This window comes from Fusarium sambucinum, chromosome IV (genome assembly GCF_050947815.1).
Source record: "Fusarium sambucinum isolate potato_lamoka chromosome IV, whole genome shotgun sequence".
NCBI lineage: Eukaryota > Fungi > Ascomycota > Sordariomycetes > Hypocreales > Nectriaceae > Fusarium > Fusarium sambucinum.
In genome coordinates, this window is record NC_139291.1 from 7,667,945 (window position 1) to 7,682,264 (window position 14,320).

General features: G+C 47.2%; 5 protein-coding genes across 5 annotated transcripts; 4 read left to right on the forward strand and 1 right to left on the reverse strand.

Annotated features, from left to right (window-relative positions):
* Positions 1-1,911: 1,911 nt before the first annotated feature.
* FSST1_002475 (RmlC-like cupin domain-containing protein) lies at positions 1,912-3,518 on the forward strand (the record flags this gene model as incomplete). Its single annotated transcript, XM_083228469.1, has 3 exons — positions 1,912-1,991; positions 2,048-2,870; positions 2,925-3,518. 3 exons carry the CDS (start codon positions 1,912-1,914, stop codon positions 3,516-3,518), a joined length of 1,497 nt encoding a protein of 498 aa, XP_083092657.1.
* A 2,100-nt stretch (positions 3,519-5,618) lies between these two features.
* FSST1_002476 (tubulin beta chain) lies at positions 5,619-7,333 on the forward strand (the record flags this gene model as incomplete). The annotated part of the gene is made up of 7 exons (XM_083228470.1): positions 5,619-5,630; positions 5,692-5,715; positions 5,784-5,809; positions 5,878-5,919; positions 5,976-6,030; positions 6,095-6,885; positions 6,940-7,333. 7 exons carry the CDS (start codon positions 5,619-5,621, stop codon positions 7,331-7,333), a joined length of 1,344 nt encoding a protein of 447 aa, XP_083092658.1.
* Positions 7,334-7,559: 226 nt separating this feature from the next.
* FSST1_002477 (PhoD-like phosphatase-domain-containing protein) lies at positions 7,560-9,823 on the reverse strand (the record flags this gene model as incomplete). Its single annotated transcript, XM_083228471.1, has 9 exons — positions 7,560-7,780; positions 7,827-8,073; positions 8,119-8,214; positions 8,262-8,580; positions 8,632-8,773; positions 8,820-8,889; positions 8,943-9,109; positions 9,159-9,318; positions 9,365-9,823. The coding sequence occupies 9 exons, from the start codon at positions 9,821-9,823 to the stop codon at positions 7,560-7,562; spliced, it is 1,881 nt and encodes a 626-aa protein (XP_083092659.1).
* Positions 9,824-10,820: 997 nt separating this feature from the next.
* Positions 10,821-11,420, forward strand: FSST1_002478 (P-loop containing nucleoside triphosphate hydrolase protein; the record flags this gene model as incomplete). The annotated part of the gene is made up of 2 exons (XM_083228473.1): positions 10,821-11,238; positions 11,284-11,420. 2 exons carry the CDS (start codon positions 10,821-10,823, stop codon positions 11,418-11,420), a joined length of 555 nt encoding a protein of 184 aa, XP_083092660.1.
* A 1,368-nt stretch (positions 11,421-12,788) lies between these two features.
* FSST1_002479 (acyl-CoA N-acyltransferase) lies at positions 12,789-13,561 on the forward strand (the record flags this gene model as incomplete). Its single annotated transcript, XM_083228474.1, has 2 exons — positions 12,789-13,104; positions 13,158-13,561. 2 exons carry the CDS (start codon positions 12,789-12,791, stop codon positions 13,559-13,561), a joined length of 720 nt encoding a protein of 239 aa, XP_083092661.1.
* Positions 13,562-14,320: the final 759 nt, after the last annotated feature.

Below are 14,320 nucleotides of genomic sequence, written 5' to 3' on the forward strand. Positions count from 1 at the left end.
GATGGCGAATTGATGCTGTTTCTAGTACAGCACAATCTCAAGTCAATGGTTTGGTCCCGACACTGGCCCGGATGACAACCCACTGGTCACCGACGAACGGAGAGACCTCTTTTATACATATTTCATCGTCCAAGATTCATGATACTGATAAGATCGGCAAAGTCGAGATACGAGTGATTATCTTGCGAGCTCTCAATCTAGGACCTAGAATTGTTGTCCGAGACTCCACATTGTCAATCCCCCGCCCAAAACCTCAACGCTACCTTCCTAGCTGGGATATAGATCAAGGCAATCTTTAGAGTTATTAGTTAGCATTTTCTTGGTGATATCTTCCACCCCGCTCTAAACCTGGTTCAACTACGAGATCTTGATGCCGTGCCATGACTAGCTTGTCAAGGTGCCAAGATACATGCTCGAGTTCTCATTTGAATGACTGGGTTCTGTTATCTTTATTGCCGTGAGTGAAAGCCGGTCGTTTATTATCCGCGGAGTAGTCTTGACCGCTGTTTGTGTTATATATGATAAGATTATTTATGTTAGTATCTTTAGTACCTAAGTGGAATATCCAGTCATGAGACATTTAAATAGAGAAGCTTATGAGATGTTTATATACCATCCACTGAGTAGTATCCCAAAGAGACAGTGATCCTTTATCTAAAGCATCGTCTCTTCTTCACATATAAATACATATCACTTTATTGTATTTTTTTTTACTTCGAATCAAAGCCTAAGCCTTTTTAATATGATCGACATTTTCAACTATTACTAAGAACACATATATACACAGACGCACGTCTATGTGTGTATAGTCTGCTTACCTCTATGAAAGTCTAATTCTTGTCGATATACCTGCCTCTGAACTGCACAGTTGGTCCATCTATGAAGGTCAAAAGCTCAATAGTCCATGACAACAATATGGCCATCACAACAAATGGTTTTCGTCAAGATGGCATCTCCTTCATGGCTGGATAGATGGGGTATACAAGAGGAATCAAACTCTTTTATAACTCAGGTTGCACGTCCCGGCACTTGGTGTTACCCAAATATATGCAGTCAAAGACTTAGTAATATATTTGAAGCCTCTCCTGCAAGTAAGATATGTATGCATGACTGTGCATGTATGCACATTCGCCGAATTCCGAGAGATATCAGTGAACTATCCGTCTTATCCGGTACAACAGGGACCAAGTTACATTTCTTTCGTTGTGAAACATCGCCTAACAAAGCACGCTTATAGATTGCCCGCACACCAAGCTTAAATCCATGCTTCTCACCATACCGACGAATGCCCGTTGGAATAATCAGCCAGGTTGCCGATCTAGTATAGAAGGCTGAATAATCTCTCAAGTGCCGAAGTCCCGTCGGCTCCTGGAAACCAACCCGCCAAGCGATCTCTCGGGCCGTCCTTACGGGGCCTAAGCGTGGCCTGGAGCAAATGCTATTGGTACAATTGCAACCATCCACAGTCAGCAACACCAAAACTTGGATCTACCAAACAACGACAACTTGGTTTTTTCGTATGTCCGAGATTAGGCATACGCGGCTTTGTCCGCTTGATTAACTCTACTGACTTTGTGATACTACACAGAATGAGCGGAACTTTTGTTCAAGGTGCTAGTAACAACCAGGTCAAGGCCAGCCCTTTGCGCTGACATCACGACTTCGGCGAGCTCGGATTCAGGCAATCACTACGATGATCGTCTCGATAATCCGTGCGCCATCGTTTTTCGGTCCCGAATTCGGCAACAACCATCATAACCAATCCCACGAGGCTGTTACGATTATACTATGGCGAAGGCCTGGCTACTCAGAAATGGCTATAAGTAGCAGTTTAGTACGTTTGTCGTTTCTTTCCAAGCATCAAGCTCATATCATCAATCTCAGTGATCAGAGAACTAGCCTTCCTCCACCATGACACTTCGAAACGCTTTGTTCAAAGCCTTGCTGGCTTCTGCCTCCATCTCCTCGAGTCTAGCCCGCCCAGCGCCCCAGTAAGTCCGTCCATAGCTTAACCACGTTATTCTACAATCTAAACTCGTACCAACAGGATGGGAGATTATGGAGAGAACAAAGGTCCAGTAGGAGGAGTTGATCCCCCGACTCCGACCGTTACCTCGACGAGCGGTTCTTTGTATGGTGACTCGAGTCTACTAGGTGGCAACGCTCCTCTGCCTGACCCCGACAAGTCTGATTCGGCCGTGGTCAAGGATCCAAAGCTTGTCAACGGTCAGGAAGCAGATGCCAAGCTTGGATTGTATCTCGACTTTGACGATGCTGATGTTCCTCAGCCAATCCGTGGTGGACTAGGTGCCACTGATCCTGGCCCTCGAACATATGAGTACGAGAAGCTGAACCCTGATCTGTATGCCCCTCCAGGCACAGATTCTGGAGATGTCCCGAACGCCATGTGGCCACTGGGTCTTTCTCACAACCGTCTTGGCAGCGAGCCTGGCGCTGGATGGGCGAGACAGCAGAACCAGGCTGTGCTTCCCGCTGCAACCGCCATGGCCGGAGTAGACATGCGTCTTGCTCCTAATGCCTACCGCGAACTCCATTGGCATACCTCGGCTGAGTGGTCTCTTGTCACCAAAGGCTGTCTCCGTATTGCTGCCATGAACGAAGAAGGCAAGAGCTTTGTCGATGACGTTTGCGCAGGCGATGTCTGGTTCTTCCCTCCTGGTGTTCCTCACAGTCTCCAGGCTTTTGATGAAGGAGTCGAGTTTCTACTCGTATTCAACGATGGCCAATTCTCCGAGGATGAAACATTCCTGGTGTCTGAGACGTTCCTGCGAAACCCTGTTTCTGTTCTGGCCAAGAACTTCAAGACCGACACCTCTGCCTTTAAGAATATTCCGAAGGATCAACTTTACGTGAGTGTCTTACCCTGAACTGTGTGATCCCATGCTAATACACATTGACTACAGATCTTCAACGGAACTCCTGCGCCCAAGGATATTAAGGAGCAGACCGTGACAGGCTCAGCTGGTAAACTGGAAGGTAACGAGTCATACACGTACCATTGGTCTCAACAGAAGCCACACACCGTCCCGGGCGGTTCTGTCAAGATTATCGACCCTACAACGTTCCCCATCGCCGAGGGCTTCTCAGCCGCTCTCGTGGTCGTACAACCCGGAGCAGTCCGCGAAATCCACTGGCACACAACCTCTGACGAATGGAGCTACTTTCTCCAGGGAAGCGGTCGTGTTACAGTGTTCAAAGCACCCGAGTCGGCTCGAACCTTTGATTTCACAGCCGGAGGAGTGGGATACATCCCAGCTGCCAACAGTCACTACGTCGAGAACACCGGAGACACGGATTTGATTTTCCTCGAGGTTCTCCAGGCGCCCAAGTTCTCAGACATCTCTGTTGCGCAGTGGTTGGCTCTGACGCCGAGACAGGTTGTCAAGGATCACCTTCATGTTTCTGATGAGTTCTTGGATTCTTTGCCAAAGGAGAAGGAGTTTATCAAGGTTGGAGATGTGAATATGACAGCCCTTGCGGGTGAAGGAGAGAACTAGGCACGGTTGGCTTTGTTTGAGATGGCTTAGTGAATGATTAGAGTATGGTGATTGAGAGTACGAGTTTATTCAAGTTGATATCATCCTTACAGTCCAATAGAATGCAACATTATATGATGACAATCTGTTTAGGCTCCTGGGATCACTCCCCCGATGGCGCGGTGAGGTCAAGATAATATAAATACTATATTTTTTAAGTGTCTAACTGGAGAGACTACAGCCCATGTATCATCTGGGATCTGTAAGTGCCCTTCTCTAACAAATCAAATCCAACTTGCCAGTCGTCTTGGATTTCGACCGCGTGGAAGATGTGAAAGTCCTCTTTGTACAGCGGTTGACCGCAGCAGCCTGAGTACACCGACAGTTATATCAAAGAATGTCATTCTCTAGATTACTTGTCACATTCAATTTGACTCCCTCAGCAGTTGTCTCGGTCTGGAACTCGATTGTTGATAGTTTGTCCGTACCTTGTTGAGGTGCGTGTCATCGCCGGTCTAGGGTAGTTGAGGTTGGAAATCGCCAGACCAAATTGAAGCAAACATTCGAGCATATTATAGTTTATTTGTGGCATGAAGAGATCATAGTTACCTTGTGTCATCAGAAACCAAGTCCCAAGGCTGTTGTGGTGGACAATGTTGTGCTGACTAAGGATTTGGTGATGTGATTTATGGTGTTGAGGTGGTTGGGACAAGCTAAAATACAGCCGCACGCAGGTTTCAGCTGTCATAATCATTTGACTTTAAAGGGTCGACCAGTCGGCATTGTTCCAGTATTGTAGCCGTTATCAGAGGTGTTTTGATGTTACCATATTTATTTCACGATATTAATACTGTTGATTGGAGTTGGTATCACTGTAGAGCTCAGCCGTTCAAGAGCCAAACTCAACAGCTGGTAAAAAATCACTTATCTCTAGAATGAGTTCAGCCTAGGATATTGTCAAGGATGAGTTTATGTATCCGTATTCGGTGTGATAATATTTGTTGATCATGGCGCTTGCCCAAGACATTTCTGATAAAGCGGTGAGATAACCATGAGGGGGATTCTTTGGGGTTTGCTTTTGGTGGGATGACTAGCTAACGTCGCAATTTGCCTGCGGTCTGGTTTCTGGTCATGATAAAAATTGCCAGTAGACAATCAGCAAAATAGATAGGTAATTATTGTACCTATTTACTTGCGATACTCGACTTCAAATCGGTCTGTAGTTGAGAGTCAAGCAAGACAGTTGTTGACAAGGTTCTCGTTTCCCTATCTTTAGCGCTGTAGGTGGAGCCACTTCCCATGAGCCCCAACCAATTGGGGGACTAGGGGACCTAGAGGGGGGAGGGACAGAGCATGGGTCAAAAAGTCCAAGTCACACAATTGATCTAATTTGCCACAAAAAGGAGAAGCGAGATAAACAATTTGAGGAGAAAACAAACAACAAGACCATAGCAACAAGGCAACGACGAAAACAAGAGATTTTCAAGGTAACTACGCTACATATCTACTGACAGTCACAATTGACTGCACACCACAGTTTCAGTTATTTCGTAGCCTAAAGAAAAACAACTGGTAGCCATAGCTCCAGAGCTTGGGTAGCTTAGCTCACCTTAGTTAGCTACCCCCATGAAAACATGGACAGTGGACATACCCACATAATCGATTGGCAGACAATTAAACACGAGCTCTTCTTTTCCCACTGTACATTACACTACCATCATCCCCTGCTCTACTGTAAGACCCAGAAGCCCATAGCAACTGAAGCAGACAAGAGAGAAGAAAAAAAAGAAATTGCAATACCAAATATTCAATTATCCGACACCAAATAAGTGACCTCTTTCCATCCAATTATATGTACATAATCATGCCACTAGTACCTCTACCGCCTCTTTTCTTTCCTTCCCGTTCCTAACCCCCCCTTTGTCTTTCCCCCCCCTCCCTTCTCCTTCCCCAGGCACCGGAATTCTCCTTCATTTTACTTTTAGGCACCATTTTACGTGTGTTTTAAAGGAGACTTGTCTTTTCTTCTGCCTCATCTCACTGAACTGACTGTTTGGAGTTACCACACACACGCGACACGACACACTCAACTAAAATCCCTTTAATCATACAACAGTCAAGATGCGTGAGATTGTAAGAATTATTCACCTTTGACTCTCTTTGTCATCATCCAAACTGACTTTTTTCTCTCCAGGTCCACGTCCAGGTCGGCCAATGTGTAAGGGCGAACCCACCACCAAAAAAATTGCTTTGAGGGATATGTATTGAGTTGATGATTTTTTGCAGGGCAACCAAGTCGGTTCCAGCTTCTGGTAAGTATTTTTATAAGCTTTTTAAGCTCAATTGAACCTTGAAAACCTTGAGCTAACCATATTTCCAGGTCTACCGTCTCCAAGGAGCACGGCATTGATGGCAGCGGCGCGTGAGTCAACAACGTCACCGACTTTATGCCTCACCTTTTTTCTGACATCACTTTAGATACCACGGTACCAATGATCAGCAGCGTGAGCGCATCAACGTCTACTTTGCTGAGGTGAGTCCCGTTTGCGATCGCTAACTCGCGATGCAAATTTCAATGTGAATTCTAACTCTCTCAGGGTGGCAACGACAAGTACGTCCCCCGTGCTGTTCTGGTCGATCTTGAGTCCGGCCCCCAGGATGCCATCCGCGCCGGTCCTCTTGGCCAGCTTTTCCGCCCCGACAACTACGTCGCCGGTGAGGCCAGTGCCGGAAACAACTGGGCCAAGGGTCATTACACCGAGGGTGCCGAGCTCGTTGAGGAGGCCATCGACGTTGTCCGCCGCGAGGTCGAGAACTGCGACCACCTTCAGGGTTTCCAGCTGACACACTCTCTGGGCGGTGGTACCGGTTCCGGTATGGGTACCCTTCTTCTGTCCAAGATCCGCGAGGAGTTCCCCGATCGCATGATGGCCACCTATTCCGTCATGCCCTCGCCCAAGGTTTCCGATACCGTTGTCGAACCTTACAACGCCACTTTGTCTCTGAACCAGCTCGTCGAGAACTCTGACGAGACTTTCTGTATCGACAACGAGGCTCTGTACGATATCTACGAGAGGACCCTCAAGATTGCCGACCCTTCGTACGCTGACCTCAACTACCTGATTTCCACCGTCATGGCCGGTGTGACGACATGTTTCCGATTCCCCGGACAGCTCAACTCGGATCTGCGAAAGCTCGCTGTTAACATGATTCCTTTCCCCCGACTTCACTTCTTCATGGTCGGATTTGCCCCTCTGACTGGTCGCAACATGAAGACCTTCTCCCACGTTACTGTGCCCGGTCTCGCTCAGCAGATTTTCGACAACAAGAACATCATGGCCGCTGCTGATTTCCGCAACGGACGATACCTCGCTTGTTCCGCCATCTTGTAAGTTTTGGAACTGTCGAAATTTCAAAAAACAGTCACTAACAAACTTCCCAGCCGCGGTCGTCTCTCAACAAAGGAGATCGAGGACCAGATGCTCAAGGTTCAGACCAAGAACTCCGAGTATTTTGTCGACTGGATCCCCAACAACGTCCAAACTTCCGTCTGTTCCGTGCCTCCCCGAGGCCTCGACATGTCCGCCACTTTCGTCGGCAACTCTACCGCCGTCCAGGAGATCTTCAAGCGTGTCGACGACCAGTTCTCAGCCATGTTCCGACGCAAGGCTTTCTTGCATTGGTACACAAGCGAGGGTATGGACGAGATGGAATTCACCGAGGCCCAGTCCAACTTGCACGACTTGGTTTCCGAGTACCAGCAATACCAAGACGCCGACATTGACGACGAGGCTGAGGAGTACGAGGAGGGTGAGCCCGAGGAGTACGAGGGTTGAATATTGGTTGGGAACGTTGGTTAACATCATGACTATCTGGTTTATATCCTCACTACCCCAAAATGTTTCTCATCCCCTTCTTCGTTATACACACATTTAAAACAGAAATTGGTTCATTAGGCCCAACTAAATTGGCCATATTAATATCAGGCGTGTTTTCAGAGCACGATTTCTAAAGACTCTTTCCCAAATGGGTTCCCAATCTTTAATTCATAAGACTACTCTATTATTTATGCTCAACATACATATTCTCGAAGCTAATCTTCTTCCATTCTCCAGTCTCGGTGTTGAGGGTAAAGTTGGTGTGAGTGATTTCTCCATAGCGAAGGGCACCAGACTCAGCACGGCCGCCAGCAACAGGTCGCTTCAGATGGTTCTCACCAGAGACGACAGTAAAGTTGGCCAGGGGGATGTCCCATGAGTTGCGAGAAGCGACAGAAGGAGAACCTGAAGAGATTAGTACTTGTTCGAGCTGTTCAAGTTGAAAACTCACCATAGAATCGAGATGACACCTGCTTAGAGTTGACGTCCAGAATAAAGTATCCGCGGTAGTAGCCCTCCTGCCATTGTAGCTCGGGGTTCTTAGCAATTCGAGATCGAGCGGCTTTACCAGCGGCGGGCTCGATTGGACCGTCGATACCACTAGAACTGACAGCAGTTCCAGCAAACTCAACTCCGATGCTTCCAGCGCCGGTCTTGTTGTCGTATTCCTTTGGTCCCAGCCAGACAAGGTCGGAGACCTGCAGTATGTTAGTCAAAGCCAAACAACGTATCGTCAGACGTACCCAGTTCTGGTGGCTGTCACCAGCGAGGAAGATGTTGTTGCTGATGTCGTTGTCGTACAGATGCTCGAGGGTTCGGTTTCGGTTTGCGACATAGCCCTGCAAGAGTTAGACATGGAACAAGACTGCATTGTAGTTTGACTCACACTCCAATTATCACCAGAAAGAATTTCACCAGAACCATAATTCTCGGTGATACGCGAAAAGATGATTTGGTTGCCAATGATTCGCCAAGCGGCACCTCGCTCCTTGGACTCGCTCAAAGATCTGTAAAACCAATTCTCTTGACGACTTCCCATGAGAGTTCGGCTGGGATCATCTCTAATCATGTCGATATATTTATCGTTCCAGTCGAGCGAGGTGATACTTCGGTCATAGTTTCGTGTGTCGAGAATGATAAGGTCGAGGAGCTTGCCCATCTTGAAGGATCTCCACACTCTGAGACCATCGTCCAAATCGGTTTGGCTGTAATAAACATTAGTGACATTTGAGCACAACGAGCAAAGGGTAGCATACCGGATAGGCATCCACTCAAAGTAAGCTCGTACAGCGTTCACCTTCCGGGTATCGACGCTGACTTTCTTTCCAATTTTCAGAAAAGAGTCCTCTGTATTGTTGAGGCCAGAGAAACCATCTCTGTAACCGTTGTTTGCAAATTCTGCATCTTGGTTAGTTTGCTTCCCCTGACAGAGTGCTCAACATACCGTGGTCGTCCCAAGTTGAGATCCAAGCAAAGTCCTTGGACAGAAGCTGGAGATCCGGGTCGGTGCGGTACTATAATATATATCAGATTCCGGCTTAACATATGTAGTGACGGTCCGGCATACCTGTCCATGGCGGGTCCGGTAGTCGTGAAGCGTAAAGATCTCGTTGATAGGATTGCTGGCTCTTTCGCCGTCTGCCGCATACTCGTATATATAATCTCCCAAATGAATGACATAGTCGTGCTCATCCTTTCTAGCAGCATTTCCATAAGCGTTGAAGTAACCATTGGCTGCACTGGTCAGCGAATTTCAAACTTAGAGACGACGGGTAATACTCACGATAGTTACTGCAAGAGAAAACCGCAAAGCTTAAATCGGAAACGTCGTCATCCGCAGTAGGAGCAGTCTTTGTACGACCGATAGGGCTTTTGTTGTTAGAGTTGCAGACGGAAAATTGATAATAATAAGTGGTAAGAGGCTCCAAGCCATCAGCTTCAACCTGAGGGAGTTAGTCTTGTTCAATGGAGCCATACTTTGGTCCTCACCTTGATGGTATAATCGATATCAGATGTAGTGTAGGCTCGACCCTTAGCCACCGACTTTACTTCATCTCCAGAGGGCTTAGAGTCAAAGACGTTCCATTCCACGCAGATAGGATGGGGATCGGCCTTGATGTACTTTTCAGTCTCGTGGCTGTATAGTCCTGCAGTACCGTCGACGGCTTTGGTGCTAAGGCTGGAATTAAGATGAGGGGCGATACGAGTCCATAGGATAACGCTTTCAGGCCAGGGATCTCCAGAAGCGACACCGTGAGTGAAGTTTAGGTTGAAGGCGTCGTAGGGTGTGTTACCGCGTTTCAAGGAACGGCGCTTGATTAGAGGAACGTTCATGCCAAGTCGATCATGACGACGAGACGGACTAGCATAGTTCAAATTGCCATCAAACTCGGCCATGACAGCCGTAGCCAAAAGGCCACCGGTACAAAGGAGCGCAGCAGTCTTCATGTTGAGTTTGGTGAAACCGTTGACAAAGAAGGTTGGAACCGTTTGCGTATCCGTCTCGTCTGCTTTTAAACATGAGCCGTTGCCATCTAAACCCCGCGCTCGTCATTAGTATGCAAGTTTCCATAGAGAGACCGTTATCAACAGCCAACAAACTAACCAAGCTTGCACACGTTCCATGCAGTCTATTGCATCACCGTTGGTGTTCCCCATCTGTGACACCCTGTGCAACTGGGCCCTGGCATCTGCGTTGACGAAAGAGGTAGAGATGTGACGTTGTGAGTGACCAGTGGGAAAGATAAGAATTGTAAGCATCGAATGTTATAGTCAGTTGCAATCCACGTGCATGTTCGGAGGTTTTTATCGTCGAGAAGGTGCAGTAACACCGTGGTGTTGTTCCCCGCGCTCATTGGTTGTGTGACTGATACAGAGAGCTACCAAATTAACCCGCTCAAGAAGCTTGATAAGTGGCATAAATTGATTTACGAGTCACTATCTAGTCGTTGAATAAACCTCTCAGTCCTCTAGCAATCAATTTTTCTGATGCTCTAATACTAAGCACTCTCTGCGAGTCCATGTCATTAATTCACATTTGAGTTAGGTACGTACGAGCCTCACCATAAAAGTTGGCCGCCAGAAGCATAAGAGACGACATTAGCAGGCCTAAATTATGCCACTTAGACTACAATTCTGAGGACATTTATTCTTATACTCTAAGCGATTAGACTTTGAGAAGCCCCCCCATCAGATTCTTATGCTCTAAGATTCAGTAGGCCAGCTTTTCGTCTACCCATTGGGGTACATAAATAAATGTCCTAAAATATGACCTAAATGTCATAAATGACTGCCATAAACTGACCTACTAATTTCGTCTCTTATGCTCTGACATTGGGTCTCAATTGCCTCGACTTGTTATGCGAGCCGGCAGGTGCCTCAGACCTATCTAGTCAAGCCGCCCTTGCGGGTCCCCCAGTTAGCCTCCTACAACACAACCGTCACAATGGAACGACCCACGGAGTTCGACAACCTTGTCCATCAGTACCCTCTAGGCAGCGATGTTATCCGCACGTCCGAAGGAGGTGTCTGCCTGTATAAAGTCTACAAAAACGAGTATACGTCTTCAAATGGCGAATCTGCCGCCTTCTCCCTTACTATCAGACGTATCAATTATAACGGCCAGATCTTTGGATGGGAGCATTCGCGACTCGTTATCCCAAATTTCACGGGCTTACGATCTGCCTGTGAACTTGACCCTTCACCTTTTCCGGTATACGAAAACACTGACGGTGCCGTCATCAAGAACAGCTTGGAGCAACGAGGCCAACATTTTGAGAACCTCAAAGATATCCATTGCGGTATGTACTCTGGTCCATTCATTCTCGCAGGTTCTTCTACAATGTTGAACAGAAAAGAGGCGAGTGAGTGGCCTTGATTACCATTATTAGTTATCTGACTTGGAATAGTTGAGAAACGCAAGGATCATGATCGACGCCGAAGCGTTTCTGCAATACGCAAAAGCCGGAGAATTGGTCCTACTCCCCCTCGACGAGTCCGAGCTTATATCTCAGGATGCCGGCAAGGCAATACCCGACTGGCCTAATCTGTGGCAATACTGCCCAGATTATGTAATGGGGTTTCACTTGGAAACAAATCAATGGGGTTACTTCTATATCTTCAATATCGAAGCCACGAACTAGCAGTTGCATACCTTCGAGCAAATTACCTTCCACAATGATCGCCACAAGAAATACCTCCAGAACCTTGTTGGATTTGAGGACTCTGCTTTGAACGATATCCTAAACAAATTCGCAAAGGGATTGACTATACTTCTGACAGGCGAACCTGAGTCTGGGGTCACAAAGAGATATATAGTCACAGCTGGTAAATATCAATACACCTATCCAAAACCTTTTTCTGTTATGCTGACAAAGACACAACACAGTTGCCGAAAGGATGAAAAGGTGCCATTTTGGCATGACCATCGACGAATTGGGCAACCGCAACGAAGCCGAAGATAATCTAAGCCGGGCCCTTCAGCTGTCGGAGAGATGGGAAGGAATCTTTTATCTTGAGGGCTGTGACACAATCCTCCCCGATGATAGCGGCCACGTTGCCTCCGTTGTCTTTCGAGTGCTCAGTGATTATTGCGGCATTGTGTTCTTATTAGCCAATAAAGTCTCAAGAGTCAATCCGACTTTTGCCTATGGAATCAATCATACCTTGAACTTCGATCTTAGATAGTGGTTTATTTTATTAGTGGCCTCACAACCTGACAGTTGGTATATGTAGAAATAAGAAATCACTACTGCCCAAGTCTCATGGTCCTAAGTTCCTAAGTACCCTAAGATATCTGGTCTACCTAAGCATCCTAAGAAATCTGATCTACCCGCCGGTCGGGACAAAGTGACGACCCCCTCTCCTCTGTAATCAACTCAGACCTACGGGTAAGCACTCTAAGAAATTTGGTCTAAGTGATGACCTACTGTTTTATCACTTGCTTACATAGACCAATTATCTACTGTGCCCGGCATCAGCGTGCCAGAAACGTTGGCCGCTGGAAGCATAAGAGACAAAATTAGTAGGCCAGCTTATACTACTTAAACCACACTTCTTAGACTACTTATTTTTGTACTCTAAGACTTAGGAGGCTAACCCGGACCCTGAGGCCAACCCCTGCTGCGTGTCAACACGATACAGCCAGTCAAAGAGGCCACGGAAGACCCATTTTGGATAAGCGTAACATCCCGGCAGAAACATGACGACTACCTTCACCCATCCCCCAGGTCTATATATGCATACCGCCCTCTCTTCGTATCAGATTTTGGATTACACAAACGTTGAGGTTGGCTTTGCACAGCAGTCACGTTTTGAAAGGCTCCAAGATCTCGTGAATAAAGTTGACCAAAAATCAGGCATACAGTATCCGCCGAAACCTGGAAAATAGTATCTTCCGCATCAACAACACAAGATGAACTTGTCAAAGACGCCCCTAAAGATTATTCGAATTCGTTCCCTCGAGGAGGCCTATAGACTCGTCGATCTGGCTTGCGAAGCCTTTGCAGACGATCCCCTCTACGCCCTTATCCTCCCAAAGCGCTTGGAGCAGCCTGAATGCTTCCGAGAAGCTTGGTCAACAAACTTCCGTGAAGAATATGGAAAGAAGGGGTCAGTCATACTCGCGGCCAAGAGGGAAAGTGATGGTGAGCTTGTTGCCTTTGCCGTTTGGGCTCGTTATGGGACTAGCTATCTCGCTCAGAGCTGGCAAGGAGATACCTGGGATAAGAGTGAGTGGACTGTGAGGAATGGCAAGGAAAAGTGCTGATGGAATTTGAAACAGAACTCATGAGACTTAAGATGACAATGGAGAATTTCTACGGCTCTCTTACCGGCGGTCCCGATCCCAACATCGTTTCGACAGATGCTATGAGCTACCTTGTCGCTAGCGCAAAGGAGGCCGAGAAACTCTACCCTGCCGAGCGTTGGGGTCTTTCGTGGTTAGGGGTATCCCCAAAGTGTCAACGGACCGGTATTGGAAGACGTCTCGCACAATGGGGTATCGATCGTTCTGAAGAAGAAGGGGTTCCAGCAGTGCTTGTGTCAAGCGAGTCCGGTGTACGGCTTTACGAGAAACTGGGATTCAAGGAGATCGGTCGAGCTGCTTATGATAAAGATGGAAATACTCAGCCTGTGATGCTGCGGCCGGTGGATAAGAGGGAAGACACAGATGGCGAAGAACAGTAGATGATGGCAGTTCTTCTGGTATGGACTGAGGGGATGATGAGGTGGCTTTCAGCGATATTCACATATGTTTTCATTCCATGGACTTTGGCCGGGTTATCTGGCAAGGGGGATTTGATAGACGGCGCTCAGGCTCTATGTAACGGTATGTAGACCTCATTTGATGATTTGTACCCAACTGGACTTTGTTTCAACCTTTAATATTTAGGCTATAAGATAAGTAGACTAAGAAGTATAGTCTAAGTAACATAAACTGACCTACTAATTTCATCTCTTATGCTTCTCCTGGCCATTTGAGATGCTCTGGGGCCAACCTATATGCTTTCTGCCGAGATGTTACGCTTATCCCAAATGTACGTAGAACGGGTCTTGTCTCTCCTGAGTAGCTGTGTCGCATTGACACGCGCCAGGGACTTTAGCCTCAGGATACCAGAAAAGTTGGCAGAAGCAAGAAGACTCAATATTAGGCCGACTCCAAGGGTACTGCGGAGAAAGGAAGGTCAGGTGGAAGGCACGCCGAGATGTTTCTATGCACCGAGGAATCCTTGATATGATTCTTGATTCTTGTATACTCGGTACTTCTCGATAACAGCTCGTGTAGGTTGTGTTGTCCTGAGGAAGCGAATCCCGTGAACACTAGCAAATCTTTACTGGTTGACAGCTCGATGGCGACCACCAGACGGCACATACTGCTTCTTCCCCTCTTCGCCGCTTGGCTGTGCATGTATCGCTCTGGTCTTCAATACTCGCGGTATGTGATAC